The 24949-nt window shown below is 41.9% G+C and overlaps 2 protein-coding genes across 2 annotated transcripts in view; one reads left to right on the forward strand and one right to left on the reverse strand.

The window, feature by feature from the left end:
- PRKCA (protein kinase C alpha) overlaps positions 1-24949 on the reverse strand; it is a 425544-nt gene that overhangs the window by 263039 nt on the left and 137556 nt on the right. The window lies entirely within an intron of this gene.
- Positions 6370-24949, forward strand: part of LOC309566954 (uncharacterized protein) — a 34600-nt gene continuing 16020 nt past the window's right edge. The window contains exon 1 of the mRNA XM_082272275.1: positions 6370-7834. Coding sequence (XP_082128401.1) covers positions 6388-7834 — 1447 coding nt within the window. The 5' untranslated portion in view covers positions 6370-6387. The remainder of the gene's footprint in view (positions 7835-24949) is intronic.

Raw genomic sequence — 24949 nt, forward strand, 5'->3', positions numbered from 1 at the left:
CATTGTGGCGGACAGATCGGAACCGTAACTGGCAATTTTTTTTACACTTTTGGGGGGACCAGTGACATTACTACAGTAATCAGTGCTATAAATATGCACTGTCACTGTACTAATGACACTGGCAGGGAAGGGGTTAACACCAGGGGGAGATCAAAGGGTTAAATGTGTCCCTAGGGCAGTGATGGGGAACCTTGGAACCCCAGATGTTTTCGACCTACATTTCCCATGATGCTCATGCACTCTGCAGTTAGTCGAGAATCATGGGAAATGTAGTTCCAAAAAAATCTGGGGTGCCAAGGTTCGCCATCACTGGCCTAGGGGGTGTTTTCTAGCTGCGAGGGGGATGGGCTTGCTGCATGAACACTGAGATCTGTGATCCTAAATAGGAGGAGCTCTGTGTTGATTGCGGAGAGAACAATGGTCAGCTGTGTTTAAAACAGCAGACCGCCGTTCTCTCTTAATGGGGAGCGATCGCGGCCGCCAGCCCTGTGGTTCGGCTTCCCCGCTGGCGAGTGGGCAGGCGCCACTGGAGGCGATTCGCAGGAACAGGCCGCCATATATTGATTATATATATTCCAAATATATATTATATGATTAGATATATTGACGGCAGCTGGTCGGCAACTGGTTATTGTACAATATAACATGTCTGTAATCGGGGTGTATCTGGTCGCCTCCTATTGTCTATTGAGATATATTAGCACACGTGTCAAACACAAGGCCCAGGGGCCGAAACCGGCCCTCCAGGCCATTTCATGTGGCCCTTGCACCTCTCCTGCAGCTGCGGCAACCTCCTCGTCTCTGCCCCAACCTGGTCTCAGCAGTCGATAGAGAGGAGAACAGAACTCCTCTGCCAGATCTTGTGCTTCTCCTTACAGCTGCGGAGAGGTGTCTCTGCCCGACACCCCCTTCACAGTCTCGGCAGCAGAGAGGAGGACAGAACTCCTCCGACAAATCTTGTGCTTCTCCTTACAGCTGCGCAGAGGTATGTCTCTGCCCAACACCCCCTTCCCAGTCTTGGCAGTCTGCAGCAGAGAGGAGGACAGAACTCCTCTGACAAATCTTGTGCTTCTCCTTACAGCTGCGCAGAGGTATGTCTCTGCCCAACACCACCTTCCCAGTCTCGGCAGTAGAAAGGACGACAGAACTCCTCCGACAAATCTTGTGCTTCTCCTTGCAGCTGCGGAGAGGTGTGTCTCTGCCAAACACCCACTTCCCAGTCTCGGCAGTCGGCAGCAGAGGAGAGTACATAACTCCTTCTACAGATTCTGTGCAGCCGCAGCCCTCCCCTCTGGTCCTCCTCCAGACCCTGCACATTCTGCTTTCAGCTTCTTCCCAACAGCAGCACAAGGTAAAGGGTTTGCACTGTGATGTAAGGTAGGGTGGTGGAATCTTGACTTCTGATAGTGGGGGGGGGGGGGGCTCTTGATATCTCATGTGAAGGGGGTGGGTTCTGAACATCTAGTCTTAAAAAGGTACAACTTGCCCTTTGAGGGCAACAATAATGCTGGTGCGGCCCCCCACGTCAGAGTTGAGTTTGATCCCCTGTATTGGAGGATTCAGTCAATGCTGGTCTGGTTCCTTCACCTACACCATGCTGAGTGATGTGTATATAGTGCAGGATTCATCTTCATACAGATTATTGGGGGGGGGGGGGGGGATTGGGACACCTTCCAGACCAAAAGACAGGAAATTAAACTTCTTTAATCCATTACGGAATACATAAAAGTGACATTTCCGTCACCCCTCCCCCTCCGCTCGGTGCATACCACACAATGCAATCACTATCACTGTCTCTGATCTCTGTATGCGGAATCTTTGCAGGGAATTATTGTGTAACAAGATAAATCAGGTTATACGCAGCTTTCAAATTTTTCCTCTTTTACACGTAATGAATGATCATAGATTTATTAGTGGCGGAGTCAGATATCCAACAAGGCAAACTAGGCAGGAGCCTACAGTGCAATGCATGTCTGGAGGGTCCAACCCCCTGCTCCTGAGGACCCATCTGTCACATCACATGGGAGGATGGACTTGTAGGTAGTTGGTATCCTATGGGACCTTCTGCTGCACACAATGTAGGTGGGGGTGACTTCTCTGTGCCTAATGCAATTCCTATCAATGTCAATAGAAAGAATTGGGGGAGGGGCTTGATTAGGGGGCCCCATTCTGCTTTAGCCTGTGTGGGTGCGGCCAGTGGGGTGCCCAGCATATCTGGTGCCCAGGGCCAATCATTTTATATCACCCCCTTCCTCCACCATAAACAAAAAATGTTTTTCAGTAATGAAGCAGCATGCCCAGTGTTAAAATAGTGGGCGTGGCCAAATTGCAGGAGGGGGGGCTTACAGTCAGTGGGAGGAGCTTAAAGGGCAATGGTCCAAGAAAACCTGGGCCTACTCACTCTATACACAACAAATACTCCGCAGTCCTTTTATCCACAAAATAAGCTTTAGGTGCGGTGCCACAAATTAGGAATCTAAAACACATACAAACCTCAGAATAGGCAGGGCTCCGGAGTGTGCAATCACACAATGTAGGGCTCCGGAGTGTGCAATCACACAATGCAGGGCTCAGGAGTGTGCAATCACACAATGCAGGGCTCAGGAGTGTGCACCACAGAATACAGGGCTCAGGAGTGTGCATCACAGAATGCAGGGCTCAGGAGTGTGCATCACAGAATGCAGGGCTCAGGAGTGTGCATCACAGAATGCAGGGCTCAGGAGTGTGCATCACAGAATGCAGGGCTCAGGAGTGTGCATCACAGAATGCAGGGCTCAGGCATGCATACTGTATGACACTACAGGGTTCAGGAGTGTGCATCACAGAATGCAGGGCTCAGGCAAGCATAAGACAGTGCAGAGCTCAGGAGTGTGTAGCAAAGAATGCGGGGCTCAGGAGTGTGTATCACAGAATGCAGGGCTCAGGAGTATGTATCACAGAATGCAGGGCTCAGGAGTGTGCATCACATAATACCGGGCTCAGGAGTGTGCATCACATAATACCGGGCTCAGGCATGCATACTGTATGACACTGCAGGGTTCAGGAGTGTGCATCACAGAATGCAGGGCTCAGGCAAGCATAAGGCAGAGCTCAGGAGTGGGTAGCACAGAATACGGGGCTCAGGAGTGTGCATCACAGAATGCAGGGCTCAGGAGTGTGTATCACAGAATGCAGGGCTCAGGAGTGTGCATCACAGAATGCAGGGCTCAGGAGTGTGCATCACAGACTGTAGGGGTCAGGCATGCATAAAGTATGACTGTGTAGGGCTCAGGAGAGTGTAATGCTAAGTATAGTGCTTAGGAATGCATAAAGCAGGGAGAGAGCAGGGTGTAGAATAGAATCAAAAATGATCCCCTCCTCCCAGTATAAAATCCCCCAGCCCCCCTACACCCCCCCCCCCCCCAAAGCCCATACGGGCACACAGTACAGATTTACCCCGGATCCCCAATTCTCCTCTAGTACAGTTCCCACAGCCCCAAACCCCCCCCCCCTCAGTAAAGACACCCCTTTTACAGTAACCACCCCCCCCCCCCCGCAGAGTACAGACCCCTCAGTCATCATTATCGAACCCCCATAGTACAAGACCCTCCCCCAAATCCTTGTTAAGTCTCCTCTTCTCCCTTAGTACAGACCCCCCCAACCCCTCCACAGCAGAGACAACCCTATGTAAATATCTACCCCTTCCTTACCGGATGCAGTGGTGGTTCAGAGTGAGGGAAGCCCCTCCCCTTAGCTGTGTCATGTGACAGCAGCCAATAAGAGTATTCCCATGCTCTGAGCTGCCGCTGGGAGGGGTCCAGAAGCAGCACTGAGGTGCAAATACAATAAGTAATGTATAGCCAAGCACAGACATTGTAATGCAGCCGCCCAACATTTACCATATTTTTAGCTGGAGGCCATGCAAACACCTTGAGTGACCACACCTCCCCTCCCCTCCCCTCCCCTGTTCCCAGGTACACCACTGGGTGTAGCAAATCATTTTTGAAGAATGCAGGGTGAATTCAGCAGATGGCTGCCAGTGCGGGGGCATTATTTGCATGATATCCTATAAGAAGGCTTACATAGACTTTAATGATTCCCGGGCAGGATTGCCAGGTCACTGATTCTAATTTCTGATCCTCATAGCTCCTCCTCTACCCCCTCCTTAGTCCTGATCCCCATAGCTCTTCCTCTACCCCCTCCTTAGTCCTGATCCTCATAGCACCTCCTCTACCCCCTCCTTAGTCCTGATCCCCATAGCTCTTCCTCTACCCCCTCCTTAGTCCTGATCCTCATAGCACCTCCTCTACCCCCTCCTTAGTCCTGATCCCCATAGCTCTTCCTCTACCCCCTCCTTAGTCCTGATCCTCATAGCACCTCCTCTACCCCCTCCTTAGTCCTGATCCTCATAGCACCTCTTCTCCCCACTCCTTAGTCCAGATCCTCATAGCACCTCTTCTCCCCACTCCTTAGTCCAGCTGTAGACGTTACTGGGTATTCCACAACAGCATTACAAAACCCATAGGGGCTGATTTACTAAAATTGGAGCACTCAGAATCTGAAACAGCTCTGCATAGAAATCAGTCTTTTTGTTTTTTATTGTCAAAGCTTCATTGAACAAGCTGAAGTTAGATTCTGATTGGCTGCCATGCACAGCTGCACCAGATTCTGACTGCTCCAGTTTTAGTAGATCTCCCCCAATGTGCCCCAAAGACCACATTCTACCGAGTATGTCAGCTCCACTGCTTGTCCAACAATGGTGTCTTGTATCAGGGAAGATGAATGTTCAGCAGGGACGGGTTTTCCGGAAGCAGAGGGCCTGTGTGCAAAATCATAAGCTGGACCGGTTGCATCTTTTTTTTTTTTTTAGTGTGCAAAAAAAGGGGTAGTGGTTTTCATTGCGCTGAATATTGGGTGTGGCTTAAGGAGGTGTGGTTAAATAGTGTCTGAGCCAACTTACATAGCGTGGTTTTTTAATAGGAAATGTAGAGAACAGTGTCCGTAGAGGAACACCGAAGAGGCTACCACCCAACATTAGATGTTGGGGCATCTGTTCAGAGGTCAGTAGTGACGCAGAGTTGAGGGGTCAGTAGTGATGCAGAGTTCAGTAGTGACGCAGAGTTCAGAGGTCAGTAGTGACGCAGAGTTCAGAGGTCAGTAGTAATGGGAATAGCACCGAGCTCGTCAGGGTACAAGTTTTGTTGTTCCTTCCAACACCCGGCGTGCGTTCCACGGCTATACTCCACAGTGAGGCGGCGTGCGTGTCAGCTTGACATGTTTCGTCATTACGTTGACGTCTTCAGACGCCTTCCGAAGACGTCAACGTAATGACGAAACATGTCAAGCTGACACGCACGCCGCCTCACTGTGGAGTATGGAACGCACGCCGGGTGTTGGACCGCACGCCAGTAAGGAACAACAAAACTTGTACCCTGACGAGCTCAGTGCTATTCCCATCCGGTAAAAGTGCAGGCGGCTGCTTAGCTGAATGATGCCGCTAGGGCATTGATATATTTTTATTGATGTGTATATGATTTTAAACTTATTTTAATAAATGGAATGGTCTGTTAAAAATACTACACCATGAGGAGTGCCTTGTCTTTGCTCTAACACCCACCCCGAGATATACAGGTGATCCTTGTACCGAGGAGAGTGGACAAGAGGACTATCTGACATCTGAATTTTCCAATAAGCGTTACAGGATCCAGGTTGCCATATGGTAACAGGGATCAAATATATCTGGTAAGCTCAAATTCTGGCCATCCCTGCACAAGTGATTAGGAGATACCCAATGTCACTGTTCCCCTGCATGGTTGTGAATTATTTCACTGGGACATTATGCGATACATATGCACTGGACTTTGAGTGATCAATCCAAGTTGCACAGAGCAATAAAGCACCTTATTGATTGATGGGTGTGCACTGTAGTAATTTATATAAATTTGTATGATTATTTATGCATACAGGATTGGTATATTATAATTTGAGTTGCACAGAGCATGAAAGCACTTTATTGATTGATATATATGCACTTTATCATAATTTATACGATTGTTTATAAAGGATTGGTATACTGCTAGGTAGTGTAATATATAAGAATTGCACAATATATATATTATTTGCAGCATTGGGTATATGGTTCACATAAGGGGGTGACCCCTCATATCACTTTAGCACGTTAAAGCGCACAGGAGAATTCATTTTAATACAGTCACTAATAAACGCACTGTCTTCTGATAGCTAAGCAGATGGGCCCAAATAATGCCCTAAGGGAGGTATGTCACATAACCAGACCGGCCCTCTGCAATGTGAACTTTAGCAAACCAGTTTTCCAACCAGATCTCAGCAGACTACGCCCCGAACGATACGTTGGAAAATAATCCATTTCATTTCTTCACATTTGGTACAATGGCGTCTGCAGAAGTGCAGGAAGATCTGACGTGCTCCATCTGCCTGAACATCTATACCGATCCTGTGACGCTGAACTGTGGACACAACTTCTGCCGGGAATGTGTTAAGAAATATCTGGACGCCAAAGAGAAAAAGCATGAAGAATACAGCTGTCCCCAGTGCAGGAAGAGATTTCGGGGCAGACCTGAACTTCAGAAGAATACGGATCTCTCTAACATTGCTGAAAAGGTGAAATCCTCTGCGGATCAGGAGAAAAGAAAATGCTCCGACCATAACAAGATCCTGGAGTTATACTGCACATGGGACTCCACCTGTATCTGTAAGTTATGTAGGCTTGATGAAAAACACCAGGGACACGAAGTGGAGACACTGGAGGAGGCCTCTGAGAGGAAGAAGAAGAAACTAAAAAATGGCCTACGGGAACTGACAGCCGAGAGAGAGAGAATTGACGAGAGAGTCCGGGATCTAAACCAGCACCAGGCAACATCTACTAAACACATAGCTGAAATAACCGAGAAAGTCACTGCATTGATTAAAGACATCAGGAAAAGTGTGGATGACCTGGAGAAGAGAGTGCGGAGTGAGATCTCCAGGCAGGAAGAGCGGATATCCATCTCCAATCTCATCCATAAACTGGAGGTACAGAAGGAAGAGCTGTCCAAGAAGATTGGATGGTTGGAGGAACTGAGCACGGCCGATCCATTAACGGTCATACAGGACCAGGAATCGGAATCAGATACATATATGAAATACAGCCTGGATCTATGCTGGTATAAGGAGTGTAAACCAGATGAATTTATCATTTCAATGATGTTACAGAAAGGATTATCAGACATCGACCAACTGAGGAACACTCGTTTCCCCGTGCCGTCAGAGGGCACAAATATAACTCTTCATATAAACACCGCGGCTGACGATGTAGAAATATCTGAAGACCGAAAAACTGCCAAATCAACCGATGTGAAGCAGGAACGACCAAACCCTGCAAACACGTTTAAGTATGGCATAGTTCTAAGTACACGTGAATTTTCTTCAGGGCAACATTACTGGATGGTGGAGGGCAGCACATCAGGGGAATGGGAGGTAGGGATGTGTTACTCTAGTATGAGTAAAGGAGGGCGATCGATAGGATACAATGACAAGTCCTGGGCAATCACATGGTCCAGGGATTTATATCGTGTTTCGTACGCGGATACCCACAAACCTTTGAATGAAACAAATTCCTCTAACAAGTTGTTGGTGTATCTGGATTACGAGGCCGGGCGTCTCTCCTTCTATGAGATTTATGACCCCCTTCGTCTTCTCCACACCTTCACCGCCAGATTCACCGAGCCCCTCCATGCCGTACTCCAAGTAGAAAAGGGTAAAGAACACGGTCAGATTACGGTGCTCCAGAAGGACGCCTGGTGCCACCCCATGCCAGGACCAATCACATCTGTAGACTGTAGACATCAATGACATGCAAGATCCAGATTGTACAGATGTGGTTGGTGTGTAGCTGGACAGAGCTTGAAATTATAGATTTCTAGTCTGGGATTATATTTAAGGAATATTTTAACCACTTCTGGACCAGAAAGATTTACCCCCTTAATGACCAGGCCATTTTTTGCAATTCGGCACTGCGTTTTTTTAACTGACAATTGCGCAGTCGTGCGACGCTGTACCCAAATAATGTCCTTTTCCCACAAACAGAGCTTTCTTTTGGTGGGATTCGATCACCTCTGCGGTTTTTTGATTAGGCGCTATAAACAAAAAAAAAAGCGCAGTATTTTTCCACTTTCGGCTATATAACATTCCCAATAAAAAAAATGTAAAAATCAAATTTTTTCATAATTTTTTGGCCAATTTCTATGTTGCTACATATTTTTGGTACAAAAAAAAAAAAATCCCCAATAAGCGTATTTTGATTGGTTTGCACAAAAGTTATCGCATCTACAAACTAGGGGAAAGATTTATGTCATTTTTTTTTTTTTTATTTAATTTTTTTTTACTAGTAATGGCGGCGATCTGCGATTTTTAGCGTGACATTGCGGCAGACAGATCGGACCCCTAACTGACATTTTTGACACTTTGGGGGGGGGGGGGGGGGACCAGTGACATTACTACAGTAATCAGTGCTAAAAATATGCACTGTCACTGTACTAATGACACTGGCAGGGAAGGGGTTTACACCAGGGGCAATCAAAGGGTTAAATGTGTCCCTAGGGGGTGTTTTCTAACTGTGTGGGTGGGCTAGACTTGGTGGATGGAAACAGGGCTCCTGTGCTCTGAAATAACAGGAACACAGGAGCCCTGTTGCGGTCAGTGACAGATGAGCGGGTAGCTGTGTTTACAACGGCACACCACCTTCTCTCAGTCCCTGCAGCGATAGGCAGTTCCTGGTGGCCGCCGGACCTGTTGCTTGGCTGCAGGGCTAGAGAGCGGGCGCGCGATTGCAGCAGCAGCGTGTGCGCCCAAGACCTGCTCCTGCGAACTGAAGTACCCTTATGTTGGTTTGCGCAGGAGAGCCAGCCTATAGCAGTGTATCTGCGGCGAATGGTCTTAAAGTGGTTACTATACAATACAGATATTACAGAATTAGCTGAGCAAATCCAAGCCATTCTTTTCATCAATATTAAATACAGGACAGGTATGGTGGGGGGTATAGAAGCCTTATTACACTAGAACAATATATCTTACAGTATCTCACAAAAGTAAGTACGCCCCTCACATTTCTGTAAATTCATGTGACAACACTGAAGAAATGAGACTTTGCTACAATGTAAAGTAGTGAGTGTACAGCTTGTATAACAGTGTAAATTTACTGTCGCCTCAAAATAACTCAACACACAGCCATTAATGTCTAAACCGCTGGCAACAAAAGTCAGTACACCCCTAAGTGACAATGTCCAAATTGGGCCGACAGCAAATTTACACTGTTATACAAGCTGTACACTCACTACTTTACATTGTAGCAAAGTCTCATTTCTTCAGTGTTGTCACATGAAAAGATAGAATAAAATATTTACAAACATGTGAGGGGTGTACTTACTTTTGTCAGATACTGTATATACATTTAGGGCAGAAATTGTGAAGGCTCATTATATAGATACTTATATTACAGGTTGAGGTTGGTGATTTTGTATATCGATACATTACAGATATAATACTAGTATTATGTTTTATGTTGAATAAATTTTTTTCTTTTATGTTACTTTTATATATAATGATCCCCAGAGATGTGATGGCCATTGATCAATTTCCATCTGATTGGAGGTCTTCGTGCCTCAAACACCAGCACACACCTCTGACATTCATTACTGGAGGAGTCAGTGATTGGCTGGGGTGGATTTAGATCCGACTAACACTGAGCCCCCCAATAAAATGTGGATGTTGGGGTGTCTGCCATCACAGATATATAATGTCTTCTCGGGAATAATAATGTGCGTTAATGATATGATTATGCGTAAAAAAAGATTGTATGGTGGGTGAAATGTCCAATCAGCATATAGTCTGATAAGATTAGTACAGTTACGGGTGTAGTAGTATATGTGATGGGTATATACTGTATACTGGAGCTGCAGTTATGGGTGTGGTAGTATATGTGATGGGTATATACTGTATACTGGAGCTGCAGTTATGGGTGTAGTAGTATATGTAATGGGTATATACTGTATACTAGAGCTGCAGTTATGGGTGTAGTAGCATATGTGATGGGTATATACCGTATACTAGAGCTGCAGTTATGGGTGTAGTAGTATATGTGATGGGTATATACTATATACTGGAGCTGCAGTTATGGGTGTAGTAGTATATGTGATGGGTATATACTGTATACTGGAGCTGCAGTTATGGGTGTAGTAATATATGTAATGGGTATATACTGTATACTAGAGCTGCAGTTATGGGTGTAGTAGCATATGTGATGGGTATATACCGTATACTAGAGCTGCAGTTATGGGTGTGGTAGTATATGTAATGGGTATATACTGTATACTAGAGCTGCAGTTATGGGTGTAGTAATATATGTAATGGGTATATACTGTATACTGGAGCTGCAGTTATGGGTGTAGTAGCATATGTGATGGGTATATACCGTATACTAGAGCTGCAGTTATGGGTGTAGTAATATATGTAATGGGTATATACTGTATACTGGAGCTGCAGTTATGGGTGTAGTAGTATATGTGATGGGTATATACCGTATACTAGAGCTGCAGTTATGGGTGTAGTAGTATATGTGATGGGTATATACTGTATACTAGAGCTGCAGTTATGGGTCTTTATTCTACGCAAAAAAATTGTGATTCTCATTTTATCCAGAATTGTGCAGCTCTAATGAATACTATATATGTGGAACAATGTATCTTTATATCATGTAATAAAATGTACCTCTGTGTCACACAAATGAGTACTCTGTTTCATTTTAGAACTGTTATAAGCAATGAATTTTATATTGAACTCCCAGAGTGTGACTGAACCCTCCGCCACACCTGGAACTGAATATCTCTAATCGGGGGGATCTGGTCTCCTCTCATTGTCTGATGTGATTGGAGGAATCAGCCAATGCTGATCTGGTTCCTTCACCTACACCAGCCTGTCTCAACCAGTGTGCTGCGGCACACTGGTGTGCCGCCAGAGGTCCTCAGGTGTGCCGCAGGATCATGGGAGAGAAGAGCTGTCAGGAGCCCAATCTCCCGATCCCCTGCCGAACTGTACATTGGCACTGTGAGTCCACTGCCATCAGCCTCAAAAGTTAAAGTAAAGAGGAGTGTGCTGTGCTCTCTGCTTCCCCCTACAGTGCAGTACAGGGCTAAAAAAGAAAGGTCCTGTGCTACAATGTTTTATAGAGCTTCTCATGCATCAGGAGAAAAGGGGAAAGGTCACAGTGATCCTGCACAATCATCACACTTACATGTGTGTACATGTGCATGTATGTGTACGTGTGTGCACGTGTGTACGTATGTATGTATGTGTGCATGTGTCTGTATGTGTGTGTAAGTGTGTGCGCATGTGTCTGTATGTGTGTGTGCTATCAGAACTGCTTTTGTAGGGCTTGCTTGTGATAACACCAAGGACTGCTACTCCTCTGAAAAGCAATGCATGTTCAGATCGCTTTTCCGAGGCATTTAACAGGTGGTAAAGAGGGAATACGTTGCCTCCTCCCCACCTGTTTAAAGCCTGTAAATGCAGCATTACCACACCGCAACCATGCAATGCACACAGTTGTGGGGTGGTTGCAGTGCAGCCCCATTCACCCTGGGTATACCTCCAGCTGAAGCCACAGCATGTGTACCCCACCCCCCCTCAGATGCTTCCTCTGCAGCTAAAGGGGGGAGAAGTTGGGGGTGGTAAAAACAGTTAAACCTGACATGTGATCAAGCCCCTGGTTCACATCTGTGTAGCGGCGTGCTGAGTGATGGGCAGCCCAGTCATTTCCATGGGCTTCCCTACCCGCAGAAATGCAGGGAAAGAAGTCCCGGGCCCTTTTTTTTTTCAAATTGTGCCACACCAAAAGCACCCCATGTTTGCCAATCTGTGGGGTACCATTAAGAGTTAATGGCACCCCTAAGGAGCAGAGCATTTGTCTGTGTGTCAGTAACGAGCGCGATTTTGCACGTGTTACACAACACACGGTAACATGAACCAAGCCTTGGACAGGGGTGCCTCAAGACTGAAAATACTTTTCAAGGGCGCCCCCGACTGGAAAAAAGGTTGAGTAACACTGAGCTACACCATGCTGAGCGATTATATATATATATATATATATATATATATATATATATATATATAGTGCAGGATTCATCTTCACACCTTTCAGAACAAAAGACAGGAAATTAAACTTCACTCTATTACTGAATACATAAATGTGCCACTTCCTTCACCTTCCCCCCCCCCCCTCCGCTCGGTGTGTACTATACAATGAGTATACAGCATATCTGATCTCTGCATGCGGAAACTTTGGAGGGAAATATTGTGTAACAAGATAATCAGGTTTTAGGTGACTTGTACATTTTTCCTATTTTACACGGAATAAATGGTGAATCAGTTACTAATGGCGAATGGTGGTACGTTATTTTGCACAATAGAGCTAACCTGCCACAGTACAAGTATGATAGGCGGTCAGCAAGTGGTAATATCACTTTAACAACTTAAGCCCCAGAGGATTTGGCTGCTCAAAGACCAGGGCCTATTTTGCGATTCGGCACTGCGTGACTGTAACGGACAATTGCGCAGTCGTGCAACGCTGTACCCAAATGAACGTCCTTTTTTCCCCACAAACAGAGCTTTCTTTTGGTGGTATTTGATCACCTCTGCGATCTTTACTTTTTGCGCTATAAACAAAAAAAGAGCGACAATTTTGAAAAAATAATATTTTTCACATTTTTTTTATAAGAAATTCCCAAAAAAAAAAAAATCAACATTTTTTAACATTTTAGGCCAATTTGTTTTCTGCTACATATTTTTGGTAAAAAAAAAAAAAGCGTATTTTGATTGGTTTGCGCAAAAGTTATTGCGTTTACTAACTACGGGAAAGATTTGTCATTTTTATTGTTTTTTTTTTTTTTAACGCGTAATGGCGGCGATCTGCGATTTTTTTTTGGGGGACTGTGACATTGCGGCGGACAGATCGGACCCTTGACTGACATTTTTGACACTTTTGGGGGTACCAGTGACATTACTGCAGTAATCAGTGCTATACATATGCACTGTTACTGTAAAAATGACACTGGCTGGGAAGGGGTTAACTTTATTGGTGATCAGTGGGTTAAATGTATCCCTAGGGGCGTGATTCTAGCTGTGGGGGGCGTGGCTTGTGATGTAACCACAGAGACATACGATCCTACATAGCAGGATCGTATGATCTCTACAGTTACACCAGGGAGAATGACAGGCGGATGTGTTTACATCAGCCGCCTGCCTTTCTCCCTCTCCAGCGGGAGATCGCGAGTGGCCGGCGGAGATCGGAGCCGCCGGTCACTCGCGCGGGGATGTCAGGAAACGAGCAGGGGTGGGAGCGCGCCTCCGGAGGCGGGCGCTCGCCCCCTAGAGGCTCGTGGGTGAGTGACGTACCGATACGTCACTTTGCCCAGCAGCGGCTGCCTGCCGCAGTATATCTGCGGTGGGCGGTCGTTAAGGGATTAAAGGAGGAAGTAAAGCTTCCTCTGTAATTTGTACCTATAGGTGATCCTATGAGACCACTTACCTATAGATATTGTATATATCTCCTAAACACGTACCGTATAGGAGATACTTACATTGCATGCAGCCTGTGACATCACTGAGGCATGCGCTGTGAAGGAACGGCCGCTCATGCCGTTCTTTCAGAGCCCCGTGCCGTGAAAAGAGGCACCTGCGTGCATGTGCGGGAGTGACGTCATCGTAGCTACGGCCAATTAAATAGCCCGAGGACGCAAACCCCAAAAGAAAGACCGAGTATAGGTGGACGCCATGTGAGGGGTAAGCAGGCGGCTCTGCAGGGGCTTCGTTTTAAAGTATTTTATAATGAGCTAGTATGTGATGCACACTAGCTCATTATGCCTTTATCTTACAGGTTTTTTTTTTTTTTTTACGGGGAGGTTTATAACCTCTTTAACCTCTTTAGCCCCAAGCCTATTTTTGACACATGTTGTTCACAAGTTAAAATCAATTTTTGCTGGAAAACTACTTAGAACCCCCAAACATTATATATATTTTTTTTTAGCAAAGACTCTGGAGAATAAAATGGTGGTCATTGCAATATTATTTGTCACGCAGTATTTGCGCAGCGGTCTTTCAAACACCATTTTTTTGGAAAAAATTCGAAAAATTACATTTCACTGCATTTAAAAAAAAAAAAAAAAAACTAAACAGTAAAGTTAGCCCATTTTTTTTGTATACTGTGAGAGATGATGTCACGCCGAGTAAATAGATACCAAACATGTTACGGTTTAAAATTGCGCACACCCGCGGAATGGCGACAAACTACGGTAAATAAAAATCCCCATAGGCGACGCTTTAAAAATCTTTAACAGTTACCAATTTAGAGTTAGAGTGTAGCTCTTTTTTTTTTTTTTAAATATTGCCCACACTCTGGCGATCGCGGCGATACCTCCCATGTGTGGTTTGAACAGCGAAATCATTTGTGGCGCGACCTCTGTATACGTTTTTTGTGCGCGAGCTCAAGGCGACTAAAATTTTCTTTTCTTTTCCCTATTTTATTGTTTTTTTAATTTTAGCACAGGTTTTTAAAAAAATAAAAAATAAAAAATCTGATAACTTTTATTGCTGTCACAAGCAATGTAAACATCCCTTGTGACAGTAATAGGAGTGACAGGTACTCTTTATGGAGGGATCGGGGGGAATGTGACAGTAATAGGAGTGACAGGTACTCTTTATGGAGGGATCGGGGAGGAATGTGACAGTAATAGGAGTGACAGGTACTCTTTATGGAGGGATCGGGGGGGAATGTGACAGTAATAGGAGTGACAGGTACTCTTTATGGAGGGATCGGGGGGAATGTGACAGTAATAGCAGTGACAGGTACTCTTTATGGAGGGATTGGGGGGAATGTGACAGTAATAGGAGTGACAGGTACTCTTTATGGAGGGATCGGGGGGGGGGAATGTGACAGTAATAGGAGTGACAGGTACTCTTTATGGAGGGATCGGGGGGAATGTGACAGTAATAGGAGTGACAGGTACTCTTATGGAGGGATCGGGGGGAATGTGACAGTAATAGGAGTGACAGGTACTCTTTATGGAGGGATTGGGGGGAATGTGACAGTAATAGGAGTGACAGGTACTCTTTATGGAGGGATCGGGAGGAATGTGACAGTAATAGCAGTGACAGGTACTCTTTATGGAGGGATCGGGAGGAATGTGACAGTAATAGGAGTGACAGGTACTCTTTATGGAGGGATCGGGGGGAATGTGACAGTAATAGGCAGTGACAGGTACTCTTTATGGAGGGATCGGGGGGAATGTGACAGTAATAGGCAGTGACAGGTACTCTTTATGGAGGGATCGGGGGGAATGTGACAGTAATAGCAGTGACAGGTACTCTTTATGGAGGGATCGGGGGGGAATGTGACAGTAATAGGAGTGACAGGTACTCTTTATGGAGGGATCGGGGGGAATGTGACAGTAATAGGCAGTGACAGGTACTCTTTATGGAGGGATCGGGGGGGGGAATGTGACAGTAATAGGCAGTGACAGGTACTCTTTATGGAGGGATCGGGGGGGAATGTGACAGTAATAGGCAGTGACAGGTACTCTTTATGGAGGGATCGGGGGGGAATGTGACAGTAATAGCAGTGACAGGTACTCTTTATGGAGGGATCGGGGGGAATGTGACAGTAATAGGCAGTGACAGGTACTCTTTATGGAGGGATCGGGGGGGGAATGTGACAGTAATAGGAGTGACAGGTACTCTTTATGGAGGGATCGGGGAGGAATGTGACAGTAATAGCAGTGACAGGTACTCTTTATGGAGGGATCGGGGGGATGTGACAGTAATAGGAGTGACAGGTACTCTTTATGGAGGGATCGGGGGGAATGTGACAGTAATAGGAGTGACAGGTACTCTTTATGGAGGGATCGGGGGGGAATGTGACAGTAATAGCAGTGACAGGTACTCTTTATGGAGGGATCGGGGGGAATGTGACAGTAATAGCAGTGACAGGTACTCTTTATGGAGGGATCGGGGGGGAATGTGACAGTAATAGCAGTGACAGGTACTCTTTATGGAGGGATCGGGGGGAATGTGACAGTAATAGGCAGTGACAGGTACTCTTTATGGAGGGATCAGGGGGGAATGTGACAGTAATAGCAGTGACAGGTACTCTTTATGGAGGGATCGGGGGGGAATGTGACAGTAATAGCAGTGACAGGTACTCTTTATGGAGGGATCGGGGAGGAATGTGACAGTAATAGGAGTGACAGGTACTCTTTATGGAGGGATCGGGGGGAATGTGACAGTAATAGGCAGTGACAGGTACTCTTTATGGAGGGATCGGGGGGAATGTGACAGTAATAGCAGTGACAGGTACTCTTTATGGAGGGATCGGGGGCGGAATGTGACAGTAATAGGCAGTGACAGGTACTCTTTATGGAGGGATCGGGAGGAATGTGACAGTAATAGCAGTGACAGGTACTCTTTATGGAGGGATCGGAGGGAATGTGACAGTAATAGCAGTGACAGGTACTCTTTATGGAGGGATCGGGGGGAATGTGACAGTAATAGGAGTGACAGGTACTCTTTATGGAGGGATCGGGGAGGAATGTGACAGTAATAGGAGTGACAGGTACTCTTTATGGAGGGATCGGGGGGAATGTGACAGTAATAGGAGTGACAGGTACTCTTTATGGAGGGATCGGGAGAATGTGGCAGTAATAGCAGTGACAGGTACTCTTTATGGAGGGATCGGGGGGGAATGTGACAGTAATAGGAGTGACAGGTACTCTTTATGGAGGGATCGGGGGGAATGTGACAGTAATAGGAGTGACAGGTACTCTTTATGGAGGGATCGGGGGGAATGTGACAGTAATAGGCAGTGACAGGTACTCTTTATGGAGGGATCGGGGGGAATGTGACAGTAATAGGAGTGACAGGTACTCTTTATGGAGGGATCGGGAGGAATGTGACAGTAATAGCAGTGACAGGTACTCTTTATGGAGGGATCGGGGGGAATGTGACAGTAATAGGAGTGACAGGTACTCTTTATGGAGGGATCGGGAGGAATGTGACAGTAATAAAAGTGACAGGCACTCTTTATGGAGGGATCGGGAGGAATGTGACAGTAATAGGCAGTGACAGGTACTCTTTATGGAGGGATCGGGGGGGGATGTGACAGTAATAGTAGTGACAGGTACTCTTTATGGAGGGATCGGGGGAATGTGACAGTAATATGCAGTGACAGGTACTCTTTATGGAGGGATCGGGAGGAATGTGACAGTAATAGGCAGTGACAGGTACTCTTTATGGAGGGATCGGGGGGAATGTGACAGTAATAGCAGTGACAGGTACTCTTTATGGAGAGATCGGGGGAGGAATGTGACAGTAATAGCAGTGACAGGTACTCTTTATGGAGGGATCGGGGGGAATGTGACAGTAATAGGAGTGACAGGTACTCTTTATGGAGGGATGGGGGGAATGTGACAGTAATAGCAGTGACAGGTACTCTTTATGGAGGGATCGGGGGGAATGTGACAGTAATAGCAGTGACAGGTACTCTTTATGGAGGGATCGGGGGGAATGTGACAGTAATAGGAGTGACAGGTACTCTTTATGGAGGGATCGGGTGGAATGTGACAGTAATAGGAGTGACAGGTATTCTTTATGGAGGGATCGGGGGGAATGTGACAGTAATAGGCAGTGACAGGTACTCTTTATGGAGGGATCGGGGGGAATGTGACAGTAATAGGAGTGACAGGTACCCTTTATGGAGGGATCGGGAGGAATGTGACAGTAATAGGCAGTGACAGGTACTCTTTATGGAGGGATCGGGGGGGGGGAATGTGACAGTAATAGCAGTGACAGGTACTCTTTATGGAAGGATCGGGAGGAATGTGACAGTAATAGGAGTGACAGGTACTCTTTATGGAGGGATCGGGGGCGGATCAAGTAGAACCGTATGATCATCCTTCATACACAGGGGAGAATGACAGGCAGCTTGTTTACACAAGCCGCCTGACTTTCTCCCTCTCCCGCGCCGATCGCAGAGTGACCGGCGGACATCAGGTCCGCCGGTCACACGCGCGGGGGGGGGTGGTGTGGGAGCGCGCATCCAGGGGGCGCGCGCTCGCTCCCTAGACCCTCACAAGCTAGTGACGTAGCCCTACGTCACTTTGCCTGTGAGGGGCTGACTGCCGACGTAGATCGGCGTTAGGCAAGTGGTTAAGAAATGAAGGTCAGTCAGTCCAAAAAATTGGGAAAACTTTGAAAGTGTCCCCAAGTGCAGTCACTAAAAATCCTCAAGCGCTACAAAGAAACTGTCTGACATGCGGAGCGCCCCAGGAAAGGAAGACCAAGAGTTACCTCTGCTGCGGAGGATAAGTTCATCCGAGTCACCAGCCTCAGAAATCGCTCAGATTAGAGACCAGGTGAATGGCACATAGAGTTCTAGCAGCAGACACATCTCTAGAACAACTGTTAGGAGGAGACTGTGAATCCGGCCTTCATGGTAGAATATCTGCTAGGAAAACACTGCTAAAGAAAGACAACAAGCAGAAGAGACTTGTTTGGGCTAAAGAACACAAGGAATGGACATTAGACCAGTGGAAATCTGTGCTTTGGTCTGAGGAGTCCAAATTTGAGATCTTTGTGCGACGCAGAAAAGGTGAACGGATGGACTCTACATGCCTGGTTCCCACCGTGAAGCATGGAGGAGGAGGTGTGATGGTGTGGGGGTGCTTTGCTGGTGACACTGTTGGGGATTTATTCAAAATTGAAGGCATACTGAACAAGCGGCATGCTATTCCATCCGGTTTGCGTTTAGTTGGACCATCATTTATTTTTCAACAGGACAATGACCCCAAACACCTCCAGGCTGTGTAAGGGCTATTTCACCAAGAAGGAGAGTAATGGGGTGCTGGCCTGGCCTCCACAGTCACCGGACCTGAACCCAATCCAGATGGTTTGGGGTGAGCCGGACCGCAGAGTGAAGGCAAAAGGGCCAACAAGTGCTGAGCATCTCCGGGAACTCCTTCAAGACTGTTGGGAGACCATTTCAGGTGACTTCCTCTTGAAGCTCATCAAGAGAATGCCAAGAGTGTCCAAAGCAGTAATCAAAGCAAAAGGTGAAGAACCTAGAATGTGACATATTTTCTGTTGTTTCACACTTTTTTGTTATGTATATAATTCCACATGTGTCAATTCATAGTTTTGATGCCTTCAGTGTGACTCTACAATTTTCATAGTCATGAAAATAAAGAAAACTCTTTGAATGAGAAGGTGTGTCCAAACTTTTGGTCTGTACTGTATATATATATATATATATATATATATATATATATATATATATATATATATATATATATATATATATATATATACACACATACATACACACAGTTGTGTTCAAAATTATTCAACCCCCACTGAAATTGATTGTTTTGGCCAGTTTGACATTGATTTTGATCATTCAGTCATCCTGCTTACAATGAAATCAAAGAGGCCGGTGTAGGCCAGACAAATATAACATTTATAATGAAATAACCACAAATGTCTTTTCTGTGCTCACATCATTATCAGTTTTATTCAACCCCCAAGTGACATTTAATCTTAGTACTTAGTACAACATCCTTTTACAGTTATAACAGCTTTTAAACTTGAAGCATAGCTTGACACAAGTGTCTTGCAGCGATCTACGGGTTTCTTCGCCCATTCGTCATGGGCAAAAGCCTCCAGTTCAGTCGAATTCTTAGGCTTGTGCACTGCAACTGCTTTCTTTAAGTCCCACCAGATGTTCTCAATCGGATTTAAAGCCCCGTACACACGTACCGATTGTCGGCCGTGAATATTCGGCCGACGACCGATTGTAGGCTTGTTAGTATGATGCTTCCGACAGCCGACAGCGCATTTTCGGCCGAACAGAATCTATCGTGCAAGCATTAAAATTTTTGTTGGCCAACACCAGAACGGCCGATTGTTCGCCAGTCAGTACAGATTTCGGCCGACAGACAGCAGATTAGCAAGACTAGGCATGCTCAGAAAAGAAAAAACACACGGAAAGTTAACCATCACATGACATCACTTCTGCAGTCGGCTGTTGTTGGCCGACAAAATTCGTGTGCAGTCTTTTGCAGTTTTCAACAGACACGACAGCCCTGGACAAAAGACGGCCGATCGTTCGGCCGACGATCAGTACGTGTGTATGGGGCTTAAGTCTGGTGACTGTGATGGCCACTCCAAAATGTTCCAGCCTTTAATCTGCAACCATGCTCTAGTGGACTTGGAGGTATGCTTGGGATCATTGTCCTGTTGAAAGGTCCAACGTCTCCCAAGCCTCAGGTTTGTGACGGACTGCATCACATTGTCATCCAATATCTCCTGGTACTGAAGAGAATGCATGGTACCTTGCACACGCTGAAGCTTCCCTGTACCTGCAGAAGCAAAACAGCCCCAAAGCATGATTGAACCCCCGACATGCTTCACAGTAGGCAAGGTGTTCTTTTCTTCATAGGCCTTGTTCTTCCTCCTCCAAACATAGCGTTGATCCATGGGCCCAAACAGTTCTAATTTTGTTTCATCAGTCCACAGAACACTATCCCAAAACTTCTGTGGTTTGTCCACATGACTTTTGGCATACTGCAGTCAACTCTTCTTATTCTTTGGAGACAGCAAGGGGGTGCGCCTGGGAGTTCTGGCATGGAGGCCTTCATTACGCAGTGTGCGCCGTATTGTCTGAGCAGAAACTTCAGTACCCACATCTGACAAATCTTTTCTCAGTTCCTCAGCAGTCACACGGGGACTTTTCTCCACTCTACGCTTCAGGTAGCGCACAGCAGTCGAAGTCAGCATCTTCTTTCTGCCATGACCAGGTAGCGTTTCAACAGTGCCCTTTGCCTTGAATTTGCGAATGATGCTTCCTATGGTGTCTCTTGGTATGTTTAACATCTTTGCAATCTTCTTATAGCCATTGCCCTTCCTGTGAAGAGTAATCACCTCTTCTCTTGTCTTCCTGGACCATTCTCTTGACTTCACCATGTTTGTAACCACACCAGTAAATGTCTAGAAAGAGCTGAGTATCACAGTCATTTTAAAGCTGCCTAATTGGTGCTTATTAGGCTTTATTGCTGCTCCCTGACATCCACAGGTGTTTTCAATACCTGATTGAAAACACTTCAATGAACCTCTGTTCTTCAGAGTGGTAGTCTTTAAGGGGTTGAATAATTGTGTCAATGAAGAATTCACAAAAGAAACATTTACTACTGTATTACAAAACCAATTGATGTCATTTCAGTTGCATATGGTTCTTTAAGAAGTCCTTGTAGGATTATATTCTGAATACAATTACAAATGTACACTAAATTCCCTAAAACCCTTTACAGCATTGGGGGGTTGAATAATTTTGAACACAACTGTATATATGTACTAATTTATAATCTGATTTTTATATATGTACTGATTTATAATCAGATTTTTATATATGTACTGATTTATAATCTGATTTTTATATATGTACTGATTTATCATCAAATTTTTATATATGTACTGATTTAAAATCAGATTTTTATATATGTGCTGATTTATAATCTGATTTTTATATATGTGCTGATTTATAATCTGATTTTTATATATGTACTAATTTATAATCTGATTTATAATCTGATTTTTATATATGTGCTGATTTATAATCTGATTTTTATATATGTACTAATTTATAATCTGATTTATAATCTGATTTTTATATATGTACTGATTTATAATCTAATTTTTATATATGTAATGATTTATAATCAGATTTTTATATATGTGCTGATTTATAATCTGATTTTTATATATGTACTAATTTATAATCTGATTTATAATCTGATTTTTATATATGTGCTGATTTATAATCTGATTTTTATATATGTACTAATTTATAATCTGATTTATAATCTGATTTTTATATATGTACTGATTTATAATCTAATTTTTATATATGTAATGATTTATAATCTGATTTTTATATATGTACTGATTTATAATCTGATTTTTATATATGTACTGATTTATAATCTGATTTTTATATATGTGCTGATTTATAATCTGATTTTTAGATATGTACTGATTTAAAATCTGATTTTATATATGTACTGATTTATAATCTGATTTTTAATCTAATTTTTATATATGTACCGATTTATAATCTGATTTTTATATATGTACTGATTTATAATCTGCTTTTTATATATGTACTGATTTATAATCTGATTTTTATATATGTACTGATTTATAACCTGATTTATAATCTAATTTTTATATATGGATTTATAATCTGATTTTTATATATGTACCGATTTATCATCAAATTTTTATATATGTACTGATTTATCATCTGATTTTTATATATGTACTGATTTAAAATCAGATTTTTATATATGTGCTGATTTATAATCTGATTTTTATATATGTGCTGATTTATAATCTGATTTTTATATATGTACTAATTTATAATCTGATTTATAATCTGATTTTTATATATGTGCTGATTTATAATCTGATTTTTATATATGTACTAATTTATAATCTGATTTATAATCTGATTTTTATATATGTACTGATTTATAATCTAATTTTTATATATGTAATGATTTATAATCTGATTTTTATATATGTACTGATTTATAATCTGATTTTTATATATGTACTGATTTATAATCTAATTTTTATATATGTACTGATTTATAATCTGATTTTTATATATGTGCTGATTTATAATCTGATTTTTAGATATGTACTGATTTAAAATCTGATTTTATATATGTACTGATTTATAATCTGATTTTTAATCTAATTTTTATATATGTACCGATTTATAATCTGATTTTTATATATGTACTGATTTATAATCTGCTTTTTATATATGTACTGATTTATAATCTGATTTTTATATATGTACCGATTTATAATCAGATTTTTATATATGTACTGATTTATCATCAAATTTTTATATATGTACTGATTTATCATCTGATTTTTATATATGTACTGATTTAAAATCAGATTTTTATATATGTGCTGATTTATAATCTGATTTTTATATATGTGCTGATTTATAATCTGATTTTTATATATGTACTGATTTATAATCTGATTTATAATCTGATTTTTATATATGTGCCGATTTACAATCTGATTTTTATATATGTACTAATTTATAATCTGATTTTTATATATGTACTGATTTATCATCTGATTTTTATATATGTACTGATTTATAATCTGATTTTTAATCTAATTTTTATATATGTACCGATTTATAATCTGATTTTTATATATGTACTGATTTATAATCTGATTTTTATATATGTACTGATTTATCATCTGATTTTTATATATGTACCGATTTATAATCTGATTTTTATATATGTACTGATTTATAATCTGCTTTTTATATATGTACTGATTTATAATCTGATTTTTTATATGTACTGATTTATAATCTGATTTTTATATATGTACTGATTTATAACCTGATTTATAATCTAATTTTTATATATGTATTGATTTATAATCTGATTTTTATATATGTACCGATTTATAATCAGATTTTTATATATGTACTGATTTATAATCTGATTTTTATATATGTACTGATTTATCATCAAATTTTTATATATGTACTGATTTATCATCTGATTTTTATATATGTACTGATTTAAAATCAGATTTTTATATATGTGCTGATTTATAATCTGATTTTTATATATGTACTGATTTATAATCTGATTTATAATCTGATTTTTATATATGTGCTGATTTATAATCTGATTTTTATATATGTACTGATTTATAATCTGATTTATAATCTGATTTTTATATATGTGCCGATTTACAATCTGATTTTTATATATGTACTAATTTATAATCTGATTTTTATATATGTACTGATTTATCATCTGATTTTTATATATGTACTGATTTATAATCTGATTTTTAATCTAATTTTTATATATGTACCGATTTATAATCTGATTTTTATATATGTACTGATTTATAATCTGCTTTTTATATATGTACTGATTTATAATCTGATTTTTATATATGTACTGATTTATCATCTGATTTTTATATATGTACTGATTTATAATCTGATTTTTAATCTAATTTTTATATATGTACTGATTTATAATCTGATTTTTATATATGTACTGATTTATAACCTGATTTATAATCTAATTTTTATATATGTATTGATTTATAATCTGATTTTTATATATGTACCGATTTATAATCAGATTTTTATATATGTACTGATTTATAATCTGATTTTTATATATGTACTGATTTATCATCAAATTTTTATATATGTACTGATTTATCATCTGATTTTTATATATGTACTGATTTAAAATCAGATTTTTATATATGTGCTGATTTATAATCTGATTTTTATATATGTGCTGATTTATAATCTGATTTTTATATATGTACTGATTTATAATCTGATTTATAATCTGATTTTTATATATGTGCCGATTTATAATCTGATTTTTATATATGTACTAATTTATAATCTGATTTATAATCTGATTTTTATATATGTACTGATTTATCATCTGATTTTTATATATGTACTGATTTATAATCTGATTTTTATATATGTACTGATTTATCATCTGATTTTTATATATGTACCGATTTATAATCTGATTTTTATATATGTACTGATTTATAATCTGCTTTTTATATATGTACTGATTTATAATCTGATTTTTATATATGTACTGATTTATAATCTGATTTTTATATATGTACTGATTTATAACCTGATTTATAATCTAATTTTTATATATGTATTGATTTATAATCTGATTTTTATATATGTACCGATTTATAATCAGATTTTTATATATGTACTGATTTATAATCTGATTTTTATATATGTACT

The sequence above is a fragment of the Pelophylax lessonae genome, assembly GCF_965119305.1.
Source record: "Pelophylax lessonae genome assembly, chromosome: 11".
In the NCBI taxonomy this organism is placed as follows: Eukaryota; Metazoa; Chordata; class Amphibia; order Anura; family Ranidae; genus Pelophylax; species Pelophylax lessonae.